The following is a 20626-nucleotide window of genomic DNA, read 5'->3' as shown; positions in this document are numbered from 1 at the left end:
GTGGTCTATCTATCCTTCATGCAGACCGACAAGCCATGAATAACAAGCTCCCAGCTGCGGTACTCCTCAAACCGGTTCCACCAATTGTGGTGTAGGCTGCTCGGCGTATAGCAATGTGTAGTGTAGCAACGTCGGCATGTCCCTGTTTCCTCGGCCCATCCTCTGTTCGCCCAGTGCACGTGTTTGTTTAGCCTCTCACAACAACGCTCTTCCTTAGACGTGGAGGCACAGCCATTGCCCAGACTTGAAACCCGCGACGAGAGGAACCAAGCAAACGTTGACCAGCGATGTGTTGTGTTGTGACGAGACGAGGAAGGGCTCAGCACCTTTCGTATCCCCAATTTGTCCTGTGCGGTTGTGAAGTGTGTTCCGATTCATGTTGTCGTACGTAGTGAAATCCACTACCGTTTCCTGATCTCTGTTGCCCAGCCCTCAATACCTTCGCCGCGGCCTCCCACCTCAAGGCCCTGAACCTTAATTCCCTTCATGCCAAGCGTGTCAGTGAGCCACGCGTGTCCAGCCATGCCGCCAGCATTGGCACGCTTTTCTGGAACGAGCTCGAGCATGGGGCCAAGGAAGTCGGCGATGCGCTTAGCCTCCTCCTCTTTGAAATGGTACTTCTCTCTTAGCACATCGGATAAAGCCCAATGACGAAGCCTGTGGATGTTGCGTAGTTCGCCCTTGCGATTGAAGATCTCCTGAGACCACTTCCCAGACAAGCAAAGCGATTTCGGAAATGGGCCGAGAAGCTCAATTATTTGAGCAATGTGGTCGTCGTCTTTGCCGTACTTGGTACCGGACTGGGGGTCAAAAAGGTAATCGCCCGTGATGAGCTCAAATGTCTGTCACTAGTCAGCGACTCGTCAAAAGGAGATACTGTGCGTCGACGTGGACAGGATCTTGAAGGTCTTACCATCGCAGCCATGCTCCAGACATCGGTGCTCGCACCCCACTTCGCACCCAGAATGACCTCGGGGGAACGATACTGCCTAGTTTGAATATCATTGGTGAAATGATGGTTGACCCAGCAGGCATTGCCGAGGTCGGCAATCTTGACGCTGATGACCTCGAGTGTGAAGCCATCGTCCGCCTTGCGCTTCTCGCCAGACGATGCCGACGAGCTGCTCGCCTTGTCGAGGGAGATACCAGAGACTTCCCTGGTGAGAAGATCGCTGTACAAGCGACGTCAGCATTCACTGTCGTGATGGGACATTGCAGAAGGAAACGTACGCGGTCTTTTCACGCTGCTTCTGGTCGGCGCTCTTGTCACGCTTTGGTGAGTTTTCTTTGGATTTGCCTGTGACAACTCGTCAGTCGGTGTCTTTCTCCCCAAATGGCATACATGAATGGGGGCAGGTGGGGGGTTGCAGGCCTCCATCGTGATGACCGATGCGGTGTGCGCGGGGCTGATTGGAAGGTGGGGTAGAGTGCGAGGAGGGGGCTGCATTCTTGCGCGACCGCACATACCTTCGTGCAGCATCTGCCCGAGGCTGCTGTGAGACTCGGACGATGGGAACATGTTGTTTTGGTTGAAACTCGCATTGAGGGGAGAGGGTAGAGGTTGGCTGCCGGTGATGAGAGTTCTTCTCCTCCTGCGGCCGTTACGGTTGCCTTCCTTCTCGCTCGTGTCGCTCTTAACGACCTTCTTGACGATCTGCTCGACGTCGCCAATCTCAATCAAGACGTTTTCGGGCTTCAGGTCGGTATGGATGATGCCGCATTCGCGGTGGAGGTAGTCGAGACCCAGCAGGACCTGCTTCGTGATTTGCTTGACCAAGGGCATGGGGATTCCCCTATGGTTCCACTTCTTGATCAGGCCGAGCAGGTTCTCGCCCAAGACCTCAAAGACCATGCAGACGTGGGTGCCGTTGGGTCCCTTGTGGTCGAACGAGTCGAGAAGGCTGACGACGTGCTTCCGGCCAGGGTGGTTGGGCTTGGCCTGGACAATCTTGTTGAGGAGCTTGATCTCGTCGACGGCGGTTTCGGTGTAGTGGGCGGCGGAGCGAACGACCTTGAGCGCAACGTGCTTGCCGGCCGTATTGTCCCGCGAGAGCCAGACAGTCGAGAAGTGACCCCATCCAAGCTTTCGCACGACTGTGTATTTTCCATCCTTGAAGCGCTCCCCGATCTGGACAGGATGATAACCACCCTTGCAGTAGTCCTCAGAGTCTTCCTCGTCGGCGGTGTTTTCTTGCTCGTCTGACGACGGGGACGATGGCGACGCCATGGCGGACAGTTGATGGGCTCTGCGTGGAGAGAAGAGTGGTTAGCAGGTGGTAGCAGAAGAGGTGGTGGGCGCCGCAAGCGCCCGACAAAAGAAACGGCGGTGCAAAATTGGCGGGGAAGCTGAGGGTTTCGCGACCGGGCCTAGGCAGCGCGGCGGGTAGGTACAACATTTCGGGCAGCAGAACCTTGTTTTGATGAAGCTCATCTTCGCGACATTGCGCGCAAAGCGCAATCAGTTTGACAAGGGAAACTCGTAAAGCAAATGGCAAAAGGCGAAGGAATGATGCAGTGGGAGAGTGCCAGAACCGGATCCGGTTCAAGGACTGTCGCCGGGTTAAGCCATGTGGTGAGGATGGAACAAGCAGAACACAACTTGAGGTGTGCCCGACGAGGCGGGCGGGTCTCTCTTTGAGGCACGGAGCAGGGGGGCGAGAAGAGTGCGAGGGGGGGGGGGGGTGGTAGGCCAGTTATGCCCAGCAAAATGCTGATGAAGAACGATAGGACAAGATGTTAGGGGGACATGGAGCTGAGCGGGAGCAGCAGACTGGACAGGAACAGCCTCCTTCCCCCCCCCCTGCGATGTGCATGCCACTGGGCAGCTTGCAGCGTGTGCCGCCGCCTGAGTACCGCCTGCCAGCCTCTGATGATGATCAGACCTTGCCTCTGACCGGTTCTGATAGGTCTGAGCGGCGCTCGCGTGGGTGCTGTTCGAGTCGCCTGCTCGCCTGCTCGCCTGCTCGCCTGGCCGCAGCAGCCCGCCTGTACAGCTAGGCCCGTGTTTCGACCCCAGTAGCGTCTCTCGTGTCTTTTCCTGCTTGCTTCCTCCACCCCGCCACATGAGCCTGACCCCGACGAGTCGCAAAAATAAATGGCGCGGGCCTGTAAATCAACATGGGAAGGAGGGGGAGGGCAGCGCGCGCACAAATGATGTTCATGTCGAGAAAAAAAAAGAGACAGCAAAGAAAGTCAAATGGACATACTGGGGAGTTTCTGTGGTTATGATGGGCTTGAGGGCTTCCTTCTTCTTCTTCTTGGGCGCCCCCGCGCTCCCGTTGGCGACGGCAGATGTTGCGACAGGCTCGAGTTCAGGGTCGGGATCGGACTTTTGCGTGGCCGAGGCCTTCTGCGCTGCCGCAGCCTCTTGGGCCTGTTCCTGCTCGCCGGCCATGCTGTGTTGCTGTGATGCGCGGTCACTGTTGTTCTCTCGACGCAGCGGTGGTCAATTGGTGGGTGGCGATTGTCTACCCAGCTTGGATCTGGGTTCTGGTCAGATCGGGGTTGGTTGAGGTGCTGTCAGGACGATAGTCGGGTTGCGGTTGCTCGGCTCGGTCGCGCACGCAAGTTCTGTGCATGCAATTCGTGCGGGTCACCGTGGTGAGATAAGATGATCGGGCCTCCGCGTTGTCAGAGGGGGAACCCGTGCTAGGGTGATACCAAGTGCTGCTGGTCGTGGGGAGAGGCTCCTTGCGTGCGCGAGAAGATTGTAGTCGGCGCTTCGGTCGACTGGTGCTGTGTTGCCTGGGGGTTAGGGTTTTGGGGTTCGGTCAAGCAGAAGCCAAGATTCCGGGTGTAGTTCAAGCGCGATGCAGTGCAGATGGGGGATCGCGCGCGATGGTGAGGAGTGTCTAGAGTCTAGAGTCTAGTGGCGGATGGGGTGGTGCAGGTCAAGACGTAGTCCGTAGCGAGAGTTGCGTTTCGGATGACTTGAGGCTGAGGACGTCACTGAATTCGCGCGCGCTTGTGCTGTGGTGGCATCCGTCTTGACGATATGTACTGGGGGCCGGCGCGGGGTAGTTGTCGGCGTCGGCGCAAAAGAAAGCTCAGGGCAGCAAGTCGAGGCCTCGTTCGGTCTCTGTTGCGGGAGAATGGGGAGGCAACGATGATGCAAAGGTGGACGGGAAGCAAGCTGTTCAAGGCTGGGTGAGAGTCGGAAGACCGGGGCCAGAGGATGCAGGATGCTCAGAGGCAGGACGAGTAACCTGAACCGATGTGTTGGGCTGCAACAGAACGGGAAGGAAGCGTCAACAACAGCCGCAGCGATGGAGGGGGGCCAGTAGAGCATGCGTGCGAGCGTGCGAGCGTGCGAGCCCGAGAGGGCGTGATGATGTAAAGGCGCGGCTGGGCCACCCCTGGCAGGCGGAGCTTGTCAAGATTCAATGCAAGCAAGCAACCCTGACTGTTGGTCGGTCTTGGGTCTTGGAGAGGCCCTGACAGGGTCGTTGAAGGATTGCGCGGGGCGACAGGGCGGTCGGATAAGCAAGCCAGCAGTCAACAAGCACTGTGTCGGCGGCACGAGGTACACGTAGATGTGATGGATGCAGTTCACTTGTCGTTGATGGAGACATGGTTATCAGCTGTTACATTGCCATGTGTAGATGGTGATCTGATCAGGGACACCTAGGCAACTGGAGGACGCCGTGGAGCAGCGCTGTCGATTCAGGGCGGTGTTAGTCCACGGGCAGGCCCCGAAGCCAGGGCACCTACCGTAGGTGCCTACCTAGGTAAGTGAGGTGCCTGTAGCTGGAAATTGTTGGGGTTGCCAGGCGCCTGCCTGCCAGGGTAGCTGTGGTGCAGGTCACAACAGTGGACATGCCACTGCCACCACCTACATACCTACCTTATTAGGTAGGTACCCTTCCTACATACTACTTCACTACCTAGGCACCTTGGTAGTGAGAACAACAAACCACCCTGTACCTGAAGCACTTGGATAGGATGCTCCAGGATGCTCCTGCTGACTGCAAGATGCATGGGTATGGATTCCGCATATCCGCTGCATCGCCAGTTCCCAAGTCAGTCAAGTCGATATACGAACTGGCTGGGACATAGCACGTCTACATGTTGGGCTCGGGGAACTGCACCTGCTGAAGCAGCTTGGAGGCGGCCCCCCAAACCGCAGCCATGGCAGAAATGCTGAGGTCCATGCTTTTGGTTCCAGCAATGAGGTCACAGCGGGTCGGTCACACAACGTCGGCCCCACCTCTTTTCTTGGGAGGGGCACCTTCTGTCCATGGTACGCACACACGTTTCTCGGGAACTCTCGTCATGATCCATTTTGTGTTCTCGTTCGTGTACACACCTACCTACTGTAGGGTAGGTAGGTAGGTTTCGACATGAGTACTCAAAAGGGCACATTGATCCATCTTGCCCGCCAGGAGTATATGGACGAACTGCGAGCTACTCAGTCACGACACAGCATCCAGCCGTTCGACCTGTCATCAGTTCATCCTTCTGTATCGCCTTCTCTATCCCAGCCCCTCCAACCCCTCCCCTCAGGCCCAGGATCCTGGCCCTGCTTGGCTGCCTCTGGGTGTACCTGGTTGACCCTGCGAATCATGGCCCCAGTCGTCCCTTCACAGTCACGTTTCGAGAGGAAAAGGGCATCTCCTATGACTTTTCCAGCCACATGCTGTCGGATCTGCATTCGCATTGGGCCAGCACCCAGCTTGTGGTCATTGTTCGCCCTTGTCGCCTGACCACCCTTCCATCACAGGACGCTCAAGGACGTTCCATCGGACCACGGCCATCGGGACAGACAGCTCTTGGCTGCGGAAACGCCACTTTCTGCACAGCATCTGTCACATTCACCGACATTCAGGCATACGCGAAGAGAAGGATTCCATGCCGAGGTAGGTGCTCGAAATCCAGTACGCTGACTAAGCCGACCAGTCTCCTTTCATTGCCATGCCATGTTTACTGGTTACACGATGATGAAGAACGCTGGACGCTCGCATCACACGAATTGTTCCGGTGCTGTGATACCCCCTTGAACCTCTATGGCAGTAACAGGCGTGTTATCCGCCACGGCAGGCTCATCGCGGAGCCGGATAAACGACTTGAGCGTCTGCAACGCATCTGCGAGTGGTGGACGTTCAACCCGATATTCCTTCATCAGCTTGACGCGTATCTTCAAAACGTTTAAACCACTTGCCGTTGCCGTTGCCGTCGTCGGCGAGGGTGGACAGTTCCGCGTTGGTGACCTTGTCGAAACCATTTATCAACTCTTCATGCCGTCCGTACACGAACTGTCACCAGACTTTGGGCACGACACCTGGGTCTGCCCCGCAGAGTTGACAGAAGATGTTGAGTTTGCCGCATGTCTGGTCACTCAAGTATCCAAAAGAGATGACACGAGCGTCTTGCGGTCCGGGCACGACATAGATTATCAACGAGAGCCGCTGGCAGACCCAATTGCACTAGTCTTGCGATTGAGTGGTGGCAATTGAGTTTTCACGTAGGGGCTTTGCGTGGGAGCATGAGAGGCACCCATTTTCTCAACTGCAAGCAATGCTCTCTGCTGGACAAGGCAAGTAAGGTCACTCAGGCATGTCAATCAACGACTTCATACGAGGCTCTCGTTTGGTTAACTGGGGTATTTGGTGTTTATTAACATGCCTTTTCTCAAGTTTGGCTTTTCGGGCTAGATCTCAAAGCCAGAATTCTTTGGAAGCACCGCAGATACGGCCGCCCTGAAGGCTGGTTACTGGAATCGCTTTTGTATAGTCAAAACCTACACTGATTTAAATGCTCGCAAGAATCAGGCTCGTTTCATGAGCGAAACGATATGACGCCTCTCTCAGTCTCCTGAGTTCTTCACGCATGGCCTGCAGCCTACCGTCAAGACACTCGTCGTGGCCCTCATCGGTGTCTCTTGCGACACCGCCTGTCGACATACCGCTCATGCGTATAAAGCTCTCTGTGCACTGGCACAAAGGCCCTTCGCCAATTCCATCCGTCAAACGACGGTCCCGTCCTCGGCGGACGGAGTGTCAACGGCTCGAGAAGCACAACCTCCATCACGCCGCTGGGCCTCTGGATGGCCACGTCGATGCACATATCCCTGCGCGTGTCGAGGATGCAGAGGACGGCCCCGCCAGCAAGGAGATCGGGAGGCACAAAATAGGCCCGCGCGCAGTCGTTGTCCTCGAACATGACGGTCCCGTCGGGAAGCACGCGGTCGTTGACGTTGGGGGGTGCGGTCCGGAACTCGCAGTTGGGAGTGTGGCAGGCGAATATGTGACAGTGTTCAAAATAGCAGGCACATCGCTGGTGGCAGCCGATGCAGCGGATCTGGAGACCTGCTTCGGACATTTTCTTTTCCTTGCTTGTCAAGTCAGAGCACGGGAGAGACCACTTACCAGAGTGGAGGGAGACCTGTTTCGATTTGTGCTTGGAAGCTTCGATGGTTGTGTCCTGTATAGCTTCGACATGTTTGGAGTGATGGATGTAGTTCCCTTTTTGTATCTTCGTGAGAGCGATGTGAGCTATCTGTGGCGTTCTCGATTTCTTTGTCGGTGATCCTCTGTCGTTGAAGAACACCTGAGGAAGGGCTTTGGCAGAGAACAATGCACTTGTTGGTCTTGTCGTTGAGATGGACAAAGACATCAGGTTCCGACAGGGACCTTGTTGTTCTCTCGATGTACTAGATGAGAAATAGGCGAATCATCCTGGTTTTGTCTCACCAGCGGTAGCTCCGGAATCGGTTCACAGTTCTGTAGAAATTGCTCAAAATCTTCGTACGACAGCTACGTCAGGTTGATATCGTGGGTTTCACTCCCCTTCGTCAAGACCCATCTACACTTCTCTCACATCCGACTATTCTATGAATCAGGAGCAGAATTGAGCGATTTTCATAATAGGACTTCACTTGGACATTCGGGAAAGCCTACCTCACGAGCACAATGGGCATTGATCTTTGCGCATACAAGAGTGTAACAGTCATGAATATGAATCGAGGACACCCTTTGTTGAGGAAACATGGAACCCGGTTTTTAGATACGCAATCAAGGGAGCCAAGCAGAACACTTGTAAATTCACACCTCGATATCCGAGGCAAACCTGTTAGAGGAGATTATGACCAGCTCTCATCATTCATTACCACGTTGACTTCTTTTTGCCAAATCGTAAAACGCCCATGGCTCTCCCAGAGAGAACCCACTGTGTGCCAACTCAGGCGACTCCTCAGTAAGGCACACACTTCCGCATGGCAGACCCAGAAAACAAGACCGATCAAGCCTTTCCCGCCCATCCTATGCACACACCCACTCGTTCACTTAACCACTCTCGCAAGGAAAAGGGGAGGGGGGGGGGGGGTATCATATAACACACAATGCGCGCAAAAGACGCACGCCCATTGCCCAAAACAAAACGCACAGCCGTCTAAACCCAGTACCCCGCGGCCTCCGCCTGCGCCCTCTGCCACCTCTGCGCCTCAGAGAGCCTCTTCTCGAGCTCCTCATTCTCCCGCGCCAGGCGCTCGTTCTTCTTCTCCAGGTGGCTGATGTACTCGGTAGCCTTGCTGAGGATGGTGGCCTTGTTGAGCTTGCGCGCGGGCATGAGACCGCCGAGCTCCTCGGCGACGGCGGCGTCGTCGTCGTTGTCGGCGGCCTCGGCCCCGGGCTGCTGGAGCTGCATGGCGCAGCGCAGGGCGGGCACGGCGTCGCGCAGGGCGAGGATCTTCTCGTTGATGTTGACGCGGTAGCGCTTCTCGATGAGGTTGTGCGGGTTCTTGCTCGGGTCGGCGGCGCCGGCGCCGGCGTGCTTGGTGCGGCGTGCCGGGGGCTCCGGCGAGGTCGAGCGGGACGAGGCCGAGTCGTCGCAGGTCGACGATTTGCGCTTGAGATCGGCGGGGCGGCGGGCGGGCGCGCGTTGGGCGGCGCGCTGCTGACTGCGGGTCTGGACCTGTGCCGCGGGTGCCGTTGGTGTGGTCGAGGACTGAGACTGGGACCGAGATTGCGTCATCCGCGCCATCCGGGCCGTGGCGGCCGCTGGCGGGTTGGCGATAGACAGTGTTGTTGGTGCGGGAGCCGACTGGAAGAGGGGTTGGACATCGTTGAGATCACCGCCAAACGCCACACTTTCGGACATGAGATCCAAGGGGTTGGCGGCTGGGCTGAGTGTGGAGTTCTGCGCCTGCGCGTCGACGAAGGCCAAAGGACCGCCGAAGGACTCGCCGTAGTACATGTCGAGATCGGGAGACATGCCGCTCTTGTCGAGGTAGGCGGGCCAGTCAGGGTCGATGGGCAGCTGAAAAGCGTTGCCAAAGATGGGAGAGATGGGAGAGCCTCGTGAGGGCGCTGAGTCGGCGCTGAAGTCGGCCTGAGGGTCGTAGTATGAAAGTGGCGACACCTGTTGCGGGCTCTGTCGAGGTGTTAGCTGTGGTTGATGCTTGGTTCCGGCCGGCTTCACCAGGCACTGTGGATCACATGGTCTGAACAAGATATCTGAGGTGGGCGGGGAGAAGCAAGCAGGAGAGGTTCAGGGAAGGGCTAGGAGATGAAGAGATAAGAAGATAGATGTTACACACCATATCAAGGCCGGTCTGGGGAAATTGAAGGCGGTCAAAGGACTGCTGCTGTGCTATCGTGGTGTCCATGGCGGAATGGAGTTGTTGGGTGCTGAGAGCACTGCGTGAAGATGTGTATGCTGAGTGGGACGAGTCGACGTCAGATTAGAAGGTGAGAGCCAGTGGACTAGTATCCTTGCTCAGCAGATGATGGTCAGGTTGACGTTGACTATCTGGTGGTGTTATGCTTGTTGGGTTGCGTGATTGTATGTTCCGGAAGAATTGGAATGAAGCAAAGGTGGGATGGTGGGGAGATGGGCAGGCAGATATAAGTCGGACCCGGGCTAAGCCAGGGATGCACAAGGTAAAGATGGCCGAGAGGCACAAGGGAACGCAAAGAAAACAGCACGGAGTCTTGTCGGGGTCGGAGAGGTACGGGCGTGGGAACTGGCGATGAACGCTCGGGCAACATACGAGAGCTAAAGTGACAAGCGTCCGCGTGGGCTCGAGAAGTGACAAAAGTGATTCCAACAGGCAGGACAAACGGCCGAGGCGGGCTTGGTACATGTGGTCCCCGGCAGGCCATTTCTTGATCCATTTGTCAACTGGGCGGGGAGCCCTCGATTACCAGGCAACATCAGGCAGAGAAAGGTACATTCACAAGAAGACACTTTCGAGGGCGGGGCCTCGGAGGGACCCGACATACAGTCGTAGCCGGAGCCAGGCCTGTCAGGAGGAAGAAATAAACAGCATGTCTCGTCTCGTGGTGCCGGCCTGTACTGTTAGGGATAAGGGGGTTTGCCTCGCTTCGGGATTTGAACGGGGCCTGGTCAAGGCGTGGGAGGTGGCATCCGGCAACGTGCAGAAGCTTCAGATGCCGTACCTAGTTAGCTACCTTATTCGTTGGGACAGGAGAACTACACCCCTTGACGTTTTCTCCCGCCGAGCGAAGCGCCACCACAAGGCGCGGCGTGGCACGGCATGACGGGGAGCTCCAGCCTGGCGTCAGAGTGGGCGCCGCTGTGGTGCGCCCTCGATGCCTCGCCCTTATGCTGGCTCCCCTCGACCTGGCTGGCTGCAAGCAAGCAGCTGGACTGCACAGCGGGTACTGGCAGACAGACAAACGGACAAGACTAGCAGCGCAGGGCCTAGTCTTCCTTGGTTCTAGTGTAAGGCGTAGATGAAGCAGGGATCACGGAGTAGCGAAGCAAAAGACACGCTTGGTAGGCAGATCGTCTCTGGTACCTATTTTTCGTTCAGACCTGACAGGTGACAAACGAACAAGCCTTTCGGATGGGGGCATGATTGTGCGTTTGGCACATCTCGATGGCGTCAATCATGCCAATTTGGGGGGGAACGCTGGCACGGGTGAAAAGTGAGGGGGATCTTCATGGCAAACGCTTCTGGGCACTCTTGGGTCCTGTAGGCGAGACAGACTCAGACTGGGACGACTCGCTTTGCATGCGAATCCGGGGAAGTGCCGCGGGTGATCCCCCAAAGCGCCCCCCCCCCCCCCCCCCCATCCGCTGACTCGGCTTGTTTGTCCTCCTCGGGTTCGCAATCATATTGTCGAGTGAAGTGATTGATGGCAGCAAGCATCGTGGAGTGGTCTCGGTGGTCCAGCATGCTCCTTAGTGCATGGCGGAATTGACGGCGCGCTGCTGGAGGAGCATGCTCCCTCATTGAAACTGCTGATGTTTGTTGTGCTCAAGCAGGAAGCCGAACAATGTGTGTGTGTGTGTAACAAGCGCACCAGACCCGGATCTAGCCCACCAGGTACCAGATGCGGCGGGTCAGACGGAAGCAAACAACGCAAAACCCAGAATAGAGTCGAGATCTCGATCCAAAGAGGACCCTGTGATGTCACGCTCATGGAGTTCGATTCGTGGCAGTCGGGCGAAGGGGAAGGGAAACAAAGGTCCCTGCAGTGCTCAACCGGCGCATCTAACGAGAGAATCGAAAGACCGCCCGTGGTGCGAGGACAGACGGGCAACACAAGCCGTTCGAGTGTGGAGGAAAATGGGCTGATGGAAGAACGTCTGGAACGAAGGCGAACAGCCCATTTCCGGCCACAATGGCACCATGCGTCTGCCCGATAAGCGACAAGTATCCCAACACTCTATTTGAGCCGCGGGGGTACTTCTCAGCTATCTCGGAGCGATACCGGGACACCACCGAGCGACTCTGCCCATAGTTCTTCCGTCATTTCCCGACATGTTGACCAATTTTTCCCCATCGCTTCAATACCAAGGCATGATGAATGGAGAGTGAATCGAGCATGTAAATTCATCAGACTCCTCTAGGTCCGCTCCGTGGAAATAGCCATACTGACCCCAAACTTGACCATGCTCGTGTCCTGATCGCCAGACGCCTTCATCTTCGGTCAGCATCACGGGGCGACCGTGTGCCGGCGACTCTTCGTCAGCTTTCGACGCTAAAAGCCCTCCGAGACCTCAGAATCATCCTCCCCGCGGCCCGGCGGCCCACTTGCTTTTGCTCTTCCGTCCGCCCTCGTGCTTTCGGGGGACCCCTTGCCGACGACCGAACACGATCACGCAAGCAAGGCCTTTGGCACTTTTGCTGTTCACCACGTTGTAGACTCAGAGATGAGAAGGAATCGCCACAGGTCGTACCGCGTTTTCTCCGTACCATACACCCGAGCTACACGCCGCCTTCAACTCCTCCATATGCTCCACAGCCTGATAGACGCCGTCTCACGAGACATGCGATCCCTCCCAATCACACGACATACTCACGTCGCCGTGGCGCTTCACCGTACCGGAATGCCGGGTCGCTTCAAGTCTTTTGGTTGGGTCCCAGCGCTCGTGCCGAGCCTGGACCTCAATTAACCCTCCGGCTACGCACTGGATCGACACGTCGCCGACGGTGCTGTCACGTTGATCGTCGTTGGCCTTTTTGGCGTCTCCTCTAGTCGAACGCTGTGCCTTGCACGAGTGCGCGTCTGTCTTACCTGACCGGGGTTGAAGGCGCACAAAGGCCGCCATGTCGAGGCGTCTCCGTTTCTTGCACTGACTTGACCCCTCAGGGGCTTTAGACTTTATCCGACAAGTGTCACTTCGATCGCCACGCCTTCGGATGATGACTGAACAATTCGTGAATAATACTGGGCGTGCGCCACGTGTTTCATCAATAGTGTATAGTAAACGGGAGATGCTGACTTTTGACTACCGTAGTCCGAATGACTGGTTTCCCTGATATACGCTAGGACGCCTCTTCCTGGCGAGATTATGACCGCCGAACGTACCTTTTTACCTGCTCATCACGAGAGTGGTAAAAGAAGAGAGATCAAGCAAAGAGGGAGAGAAAAAAAAAGGGGGAAAGTAAGGCAGAGAGAGAGAGAGAGAGAGAGAGAGAGAGAGAGAAAAGCGACCAAAAGTTGTCGCCTCCCTCACTGGTTGTAGTACAGATCCTGCTCTTCCTGCTTCTTCTGCAGCAGACCACCTTCGACGCCCAGATCGCCGCGAACGTGCTCTTTTCCAGCCCACAGCAGCTCTCTGTCGTGCAGGACCTCAGCCGTCCACGCCTGCGCTCGCGGCGTCCGTATGCGCCCGGCGACGGCAAAGAACTCGCCGAGGTCAACAGCGAGGTCGGCGTCGCGCTCGTACTCGAGGGCCTGCAACATCATCTCGAGCTTGTCGAGGTCCTGGGCAAACTCGCCCTCGGGCGTCAGGCCGGCCTCAAACTCGATCCAGAGGTGGTGGACCTCGCGGCCAAAGTCGCCCCAGTGCGTCGTCATCCAGTGCATGGCCGCCTCCTCGCGGTGCGTCTTCTCCTCGCGCGAGACGCCGTCGGCCGGCGTTATGTCGCCCACGACCGTCTCGGCGAGGTCGTGCACGAGGCACATCTTGACGACCTTGGCCTGGTCGAGGTTCTGCGGCGCCAGGAGCGCCATGAAAGTCATGCGGTGTGAATGATCAGCGACTGACTCCGGGCTGCGTTTCACGAGAGTAAAGGAGACAATGTCAGCTCAAACAGGGCGCTCAGGCAGGGCAAGGGGGGGAGAAGTCAGGTACTGACTCGATGCCGAAGCGTTTCCAGCCCTGGCGTTGCAGCTTCTTGAGGCGGCCTGCGAGGGAAAAGAACGAGACGGGCGAGGTCGTGGCGTGGAAACCCGTCTTGGCGAGAGCGTCCTTGATAGTCCAGCCGCCGCTGAACTTGCGCGGCGGTGGGATGGGATCAAAGGCCATCATGCTGCGTCCTGTTGTCCTTGGTCTGGCCGTTCTGGATGTGGTGCTCTATGGCTGCTGGATGGAGGCGGCTAGGAACGTTCCTTCAGTTCCAAGTAGTTGAGATTAAGGAAGACGAGGTTGCTCAGAGTCAAGTGGACCAGATGATGCTGTGATAGTGGCGTAAGTGTCCATCGAGGCAGGAAGAGTCCAGTTACCCCGCTTTTGACAGCTCGGCCCGTGCCGTCATACAAACAGCAGTGGCGAGTCCCCGTGAACCCCGGCGCTTGCCCTCCCTGCTCGGTGGCAAGGCTCGAGGAGGTTATCTGGGCCAGCCGTAGAGATACATCGCTCACCGGCCAACACCCTATCTGTCCACGACCAGTCGTAGTGTCGATCTCTGTTGGCATCTCTGATGGGCCGTTCAGCGCTGTCGTTATCAGGTTCAGGTCTTGCAATGTCATGTTGGGTGGATGCATCTGATCAGATCAGTTACAAAAGAGGAACCCCTGGGCCTTGGCTTGCGTGGAGAAATTGCTAAAGACTCATGCTGGGCGCATCTTTGGATCATGAACATGTCCTCAAAGATAGAAATGCTAAGCTGAAACTATACCGCAGCCGAGCCTCTCTGGTCGGCCCGAGCATGCCAGTAGGAGGAGACGAACAAGACTGCGTCGGCGGTCAATTTTCAGAACCCTGCGTATGTGACCATTTTTGGTTACCCAGTCAGATCCTCAGACTCTGATTTGACCCCCCATCTAGCTGCTTCCAGCTGATAGCGGCCGCATCCAATGCTGCAATTCAGGCTGAACGACATCAACGTTACGCAGAGTCTCCATTTGTTGGCTGGCCTGGTGTCGATAAGAAGCCAATCGCATGGACGGACAGGACACGAGGAGGATGACAACTACGCTCAGCATGTCGTCGGCTCCTGTGACCAGCGGAGGATCCGGATCAAGCCCCCAATGAACTAATAAACGCACATGAGCAAAAAAAAAATCACAGCAGCCAGGCTCATCATCACTGTATTGATCTTAAGCCGTCTACAGGTATTTCGGTCGGTCGAATTAGGTCCCGGAGATCCACTCGATCACAAGATACAATCGGGAGACAGTCACGCTGCCGACTACCGCGCGATTGAGAAATCAGTCAATTATCGACATATTGTACCTCGTCTATTCTTTGCGAACAGTGAATAGCCAAGTCTATGCTTCCAAGTTCGGCCGATCAGACTATCGTCAAGAGGCCCAAACTGAGTGACCATGAGAGAACGGTAGGTGCTGTTTACCCCGTTACATACAAGGCCCTTCTGTGTCACCCACATGTACAACACAGCAATTCATTGCCCACACTCTGGTTTGGACGACATTAAAGCTGGTCCGCACTATACAGGGCATACGTCCCATCCACCAATCCTGACAGGCGCATATGCTTGGTCAGGTTTAACAAATGCACCAAGTTGAATCTGTTCATCCATATACGTAGCCCAAATCAACATTCGATCGACAGGATCGATGATCGCCAATACTCTGAATCTTCCCATAGGTTCCATATCACTCCACCCAGATGCAATCGTGAATTGGCCACAAGTTTGATGATCCCCTGAAGACTGTGATGCTGGGAGGCCATGTCCAGCAGTGGTGGCATACGTGCAATCGAGAGGGGCATCAACTTGTGTATTGATGGAAAATTCAAATATGCATTCGACATCGTCTGCATCGCACTGCCTTCGGAGAGATTGAATGATCCATTGCGGTTGAGGACCGGTCATAGAGGAGAGGTTGTGAAACATATTGGTAGACGAGACTTTCCAGGCTTTGGCTATAACCACAAGCAAGATCGAGAAGTTGCGCTGGAGCATTTCAACGAATGGTAGAGATGAGATGCAGTAAAGGTGGGTTGTCTAATGTAGATGACGAAAATTTTGTCAGATCTCCTACTTTTGGAAGTCAAGACTTTTCAATCGAACAACGGAGTTAAAATCCTGAATGTTAATCAGGACATAAACTGAGGTATTTATTCATGAATCTCTCTGAGATGCTCATACATGATTCACTGCTGAATACAAGGCAGCATGATATCATTTCAAGAGAAGCTCTCACCGACATGAAGCATAAGATAGCTGTCCAAAGACTACACCAATCGATGGGTGTAGTATGAAACAAGTCGATCTAATAACGAAAGGATCTTTCACCGACACGTATAATTGGGTATATGTTCAGAAGGCTGTTAAAGACAGTTGGCGTGGCATGAGACACGCCGAGATGTCACTTGAATGCTTCCTCACCGACAATGACCCTGCGTCCGGTTTTAGGTTCAGGTTTCTTTTACCAAGTCCTACAACGAGACAGGTAATTTTCATCATTGAGACTTTTTGTCACCGATATTTCGCCAATTGAGTTATAACAGATCAGGTTATCAGTATACGTTGCTTTCTCCAATCCGAAAATACTAAAGCACGGCTGGCTTTTAACCCGCCCTCTTTTCACACAAGACTACATGGTTTCTACCCTGCAAGGCAAACACGTACTCTGCACCAATGGCCAAAATAACCCCCCTGCACTATTACGATGACATTCCTCTATTCCATAAGTTTGCTATGACATTACTCTTCGTATACGACGATCTATTAGACCCCCGAAAGCTTCGCGAAAGCCTTGAAAGTCTAGTTCAGCAAGATGGCTGGCAAAAGTTGGGTGCGAGGTTGCGTCGCAGTGTAGGCAAACTTTAGAAACCGTGATACCAGCTTTGCCGTTGTCGCTAATGCACGTATCTAGCAATCGGGGGGGCTGGAGTATCATACACCGTCTACCTTTGGCGAACATTGCCCTGCCATTATGTTTCGGCTTGTCCAGCATTCGTGCAGTGTTTCTGAGCACCCAAACGCTTCGAAGCTGCCTGTATCGACCGATGGCCCGAGTGTTTTGGCCGACACAGTCAGTTTCCGAGGCCTAGCTTTTCACCCAGACACTCCTCGTCTGTTGCAAGACTACTTAGACGCAGATATACCGCAATTGGGTCTCTTCGTCAATTTGTTCGACGACGCCACACTTGTTTCGTTATCTTTCCCACACACTCTGTGCGACATGGTGGGGACAGGAGTTCTCCTGAAAGGGTGGCAGGCTATGCTTGACAATCGACCAGAAGATCTGCCGAACCTTTGGGGACACAACTTCGACCCACTTGAACAATTCGGATCCGGCCCTCAAGAAGTCTACAAACTTCAAAACTACCAAGCCTCTACTTTCGGATTGATAACGCAGTTCGGCTTGAGAAATGCTTCCGGCCTCCTGTTAGGCACAGACACCAGAAGCGTCTGCGTGCCTTCAGCTTTTATCGCTCGCATGAGAAACAGGATACTGGGTGAGCTGATCGCTCGTGACCCCAGCAACATCAACCCCTTTGTCAGCGACGGTGACGTCTTGTGCGAGTGGTGGAGTCGGGTCGTCTCCTCACAGGTTGTCAGAAATAAGAAGAGTACTTTGGTGATTAACAACGCCATATCTTTGCGATCCGCTCTTTCCCAAGACTTGTTACCGGCCGGGAAGAGTTACCTTTCCAACGCCATGGGAGTTGTTACAACCATTGTCCCCATGGAAGATGTGTTGGGAAAGCCCCTGGGTTTGGTGGCAAATAGGATTCGCCAATCCCTTAAAGAACTTGGGAAGAGAGAACAACTAGAGGCCTATGCCTCCTTGATCCGGAAGTCGTCTCGGAAGCTCAATCCTGCGTTTGGAAAGGGAAACTTTCACGTCATCTCGTTTTCCAACTTCACTAAAGCAGACTTATTTGGAACCGACTTCTCCGCGGCGATTATATCTGAGTCTTCTGCGGCTACGGATACCATGAAAGTTGGTCGACCAAGGTGCATCGAGTTTTGGGAAGGCTTCAAGTTTCCGAACTCATTTTTTATCTTGGGGAAAGGCTCAGAGGGAGAATACTGGATTTCAGGGAACTTACGTCGCAATGTCTGGGACAAGATTGAAGGAAGTCTAAGATCACAATCTGGCTTCTGATATTAGTGAGTAAAGGCACCCTTGGGGCCGTTGCCTGAAGCCGTTAAAGCCGTTGCCTGAACTGCTCGATGGTATAGACCAAGCAGAACCCATGGGCGGACGCAACTAGATGAGTATGCGAATGGAATTAGTAACTCTCATAGGCGTCTGAATATGCATCTATTTTTCAGCTATAACAACGACTTCTTCTGAACCTTACCGTGCTTGTCAGATCTTATGTAGACGACGAGAATCAGCCTACGCTATTCCTTGCCTAGAGAAAAAGAATGCTACACAATACCAGTCCTAAATCACTCAGAATACAAGACAAACCGAATGACCAGATCAAGTACTAGATGAGAACAGTACCCATATGTTCGAGACGCGGGTTAGATGCCGTCATGGATTCCCCACGCATAGATGACGGTGACAGACTCAAACAACTTAAGCATCCCAGTACTCATAATTGGACCCCGATTTTTAGTATTCTCGTCGGTGGGTTGGGCTTGCTGGTAGTTTTGGGGTGACGGCCTATAGCTTCGAGTAAAGATAACAAGCTCGCAAATCCTGCGACACAAGTCTACAAAACTTTTATGTCCCCGTACTTCCGCGCAAACAAACCCAATGCCTTGATTGGGAAAATATACTTGTAGTTGGTGTAGGATATCATGCTGCCAGACGAATCAGTAGGTACCATCGAGTGCGATCGTTGCATACTCACCCAGATTTGTTAAAAACTCCCTCAAGCGCTTCTTGTGCCCATTGTCCGTCAGACTGTTGGCGTGCCATAATCATCCGTATCCCTCTTACTATAGGCTCCATGTCTGGATACCCTGCCTGCATGAGCCCTATACAGGACCAGGCAGTCTGCACAATCTGGGTGTCCTTATGATCAACATAGAAACCAAGCTCACAGCCCCGGAAGCTCTCGCCCCAGCCTCCATCTTCCCGCTGGTGGGCCAATAAGAATTCACAAGCGCATCGAATGGATTCGCTGTTATGCCAGGTGTCGCCAACGGCCTCCAGCGCCTCAAGAGCAAACATGGTTCCGTAGGTGAAACATATTCCCCAAGAACCATACCAGCTGCCGTCATCCCGTTGAGCGGATCGGATAAACTTGATCGCTCGTTGTATAAAATTTTCAATTTCCAGGGCTCGGTAAAATGGGTTGGCCTTGCGGAATTTGTTGAGTGCCAGCATACATGCCGCTGTGCACTCAACGTAATCGTATTCAACCATGATCTGGCCAAACACCTCTGCGGCATTCAGGTATTCCAGGTGCTCGCTCCCGCGACGGAGTTCGTAGCTAGAACACCCACCTGTGTTGTTTTGCATCGATAGTAGGATGTTTACGGCATCGCAAAGTCTGTCCTCTGTGACTATCTTCGGGTAGCCGGGGATGCTCTGAAGTGCTAAGACGCTCTTTAACCCTTCAGCAGTGCAGTCGGTGACGGTATAGCCCTGTTGCCGGGTGCTGAAGGGCCACGCTCCTTTTCTGTAGTGACGGTAGCAGATACCCTGCTCTCGACAGTCGTCCCGAATCTGGTGTTCTTTCAGAAACTCGAGAGCCTTCATGAGCGTAGGCTGGTACCTAGGATCGTCCGCGAGGCCTGTGTCCACGATAGCCTGGATGGAAAAGGCTGTATCCCAGACCTGGGCCCCGTTGGTTCCGTTCATGAGCATGCCTTCATCCTTCTTCCATAGGTAATCCGTCAGATGGTCTAGATGGCGAGCCATGGCGGTGCTCTTTGGGCCTTGTTGAATGTAGCAAACCAGGGTATTCATTGGGGCATTCACGGGTCCGAGATTTACGTATTCGGTATTCTCATCCTCGTGCTGAATGAGATCGTAAACCCATGCCTCTGCAGCGGTCCTGAGCTTATCGTGACGGAGATAAGGATTCCAAATGTTGACAATAAGCCAGTTGGCTGTATTCAGGAGCCACGATTTGCTGTGGTAATTGTCGCGAGGGGAAATGCTGTTCCGGTGGACAGAGAAATCAATCATCTCCGGTGGCTGCACAAAGAGTTCTTGACGTATATCCCTGGTGAGATCGCAGAGAGGATACTGCCAGCGTCTTGACCAAACCCAGGACATGGGCAAAAAGACTTGTCGTATGTGTATCCACCACCTCCAGGGAGCAAAGGGAACCCAGTCCGGAAGGAGCCACAATTCAGGAGGAACAGGGTTGACTATGTCCCATGGCATAACTCCTAGTACGCTAAGCCAGAACTTTGCCCAGTGAGGCGCGTTGAGGGCGCCACCCAGCCTGTGCAGCTCGGATCTGGCCTTACAGAGACGTGGATGGTCAGCTCGAACACCAAGGAGCCTGAGAGCTGTATAATTCATGGCCAGTCCGAAGACGGACCCTTCTGCTTCGATATGGAGGCCCCAGCTGCCATCGTCTGGGTTTTGCCGCGCGAAAAGATAGTTCTTGATTTCAATCTTGAAAGCTTCTGGTATGGACGCTTCGGTGACGTACCAGGTAATTACCAATCCAGGAAGCAAAAAAAGAGGACCGCCCTCTTCACAAGCCCAATGACCTGAAGGGAGCTGAAGCTTTGAATAGACAGAGACAGCGTTGATGACTGACTGCATGGGCGTTTTTGCCGGCTCAACTTCAGGAAAGCCCTGGATCAAGAGGTCAGCTCTGATTTACAACATTTCCAAGGGCAGGGCTTACAGTGGATAAACCCAAATGGTATCTGTCCACCGCCGTCTGTGGCCATCTTTGGATGTCTTCGTCCCTTGTCAAATAATGCCAAACGTTGCGACCGCCGTCGCTGGACAGTCTCCATCGCGAAGGGTCCGTTGTTGCCTCAGCGAAATCACCCGGTGAGAAACCAGACTTTTCCTCACAGAAATTATTGGTACCGGAGCAGCTCATGATAAAATCGGGTCCCGGGATACGGATGAAATCAACACAAATACTT

General features: G+C 54.4%; 5 protein-coding genes across 5 annotated transcripts; all 5 read right to left on the bottom strand.

The window, feature by feature from the left end:
- Nucleotides 1–401: 401 nt before the first annotated feature.
- On the bottom strand, nucleotides 402–3394 carry DSK1 (serine/threonine protein kinase, CMGC group; the record flags this gene model as incomplete). Its single annotated transcript, XM_028636673.1, has 6 exons — nucleotides 402–842; nucleotides 914–1172; nucleotides 1231–1297; nucleotides 1468–2246; nucleotides 2314–2549; nucleotides 3203–3394. 6 exons carry the CDS (start codon nucleotides 3392–3394, stop codon nucleotides 402–404), a joined length of 1974 nt encoding a protein of 657 aa, XP_028497619.1.
- A 3352-nt stretch (nucleotides 3395–6746) lies between these two features.
- D7B24_002465 (uncharacterized protein) lies at nucleotides 6747–7317 on the bottom strand (the record flags this gene model as incomplete). Its single annotated transcript, XM_028636672.1, has 2 exons — nucleotides 6747–6837; nucleotides 6902–7317. The coding sequence occupies 2 exons, from the start codon at nucleotides 7315–7317 to the stop codon at nucleotides 6747–6749; spliced, it is 507 nt and encodes a 168-aa protein (XP_028497618.1).
- A 1068-nt stretch (nucleotides 7318–8385) lies between these two features.
- Nucleotides 8386–9601, bottom strand: D7B24_002464 (uncharacterized protein; the record flags this gene model as incomplete). The annotated part of the gene is made up of 2 exons (XM_028636671.1): nucleotides 8386–9366; nucleotides 9533–9601. The coding sequence occupies 2 exons, from the start codon at nucleotides 9599–9601 to the stop codon at nucleotides 8386–8388; spliced, it is 1050 nt and encodes a 349-aa protein (XP_028497617.1).
- A 3319-nt stretch (nucleotides 9602–12920) lies between these two features.
- On the bottom strand, nucleotides 12921–13722 carry HDDC2 (HD domain-containing protein 2; the record flags this gene model as incomplete). The annotated part of the gene is made up of 2 exons (XM_028636670.1): nucleotides 12921–13464; nucleotides 13550–13722. The coding sequence occupies 2 exons, from the start codon at nucleotides 13720–13722 to the stop codon at nucleotides 12921–12923; spliced, it is 717 nt and encodes a 238-aa protein (XP_028497616.1).
- Nucleotides 13723–17716: 3994 nt separating this feature from the next.
- Nucleotides 17717–20580, bottom strand: D7B24_002462 (uncharacterized protein; the record flags this gene model as incomplete). Its single annotated transcript, XM_028636669.1, has 4 exons — nucleotides 17717–17748; nucleotides 18668–19644; nucleotides 20287–20324; nucleotides 20377–20580. The coding sequence occupies 4 exons, from the start codon at nucleotides 20578–20580 to the stop codon at nucleotides 17717–17719; spliced, it is 1251 nt and encodes a 416-aa protein (XP_028497615.1).
- Between the last annotated feature and the right edge of the window lie 46 nt (nucleotides 20581–20626).

Source organism: Verticillium nonalfalfae, assembly GCF_003724135.2.
Source record: "Verticillium nonalfalfae strain VnAa140/NRRL 66861 chromosome Unknown scaffold_16, whole genome shotgun sequence".
NCBI classification, from domain to species: Eukaryota; Fungi; Ascomycota; class Sordariomycetes; order Glomerellales; family Plectosphaerellaceae; genus Verticillium; species Verticillium nonalfalfae.
The sequence above is the reverse complement of the archived record's forward strand: the minus strand, read 5'-3'. Positions and strand labels throughout refer to the sequence as shown.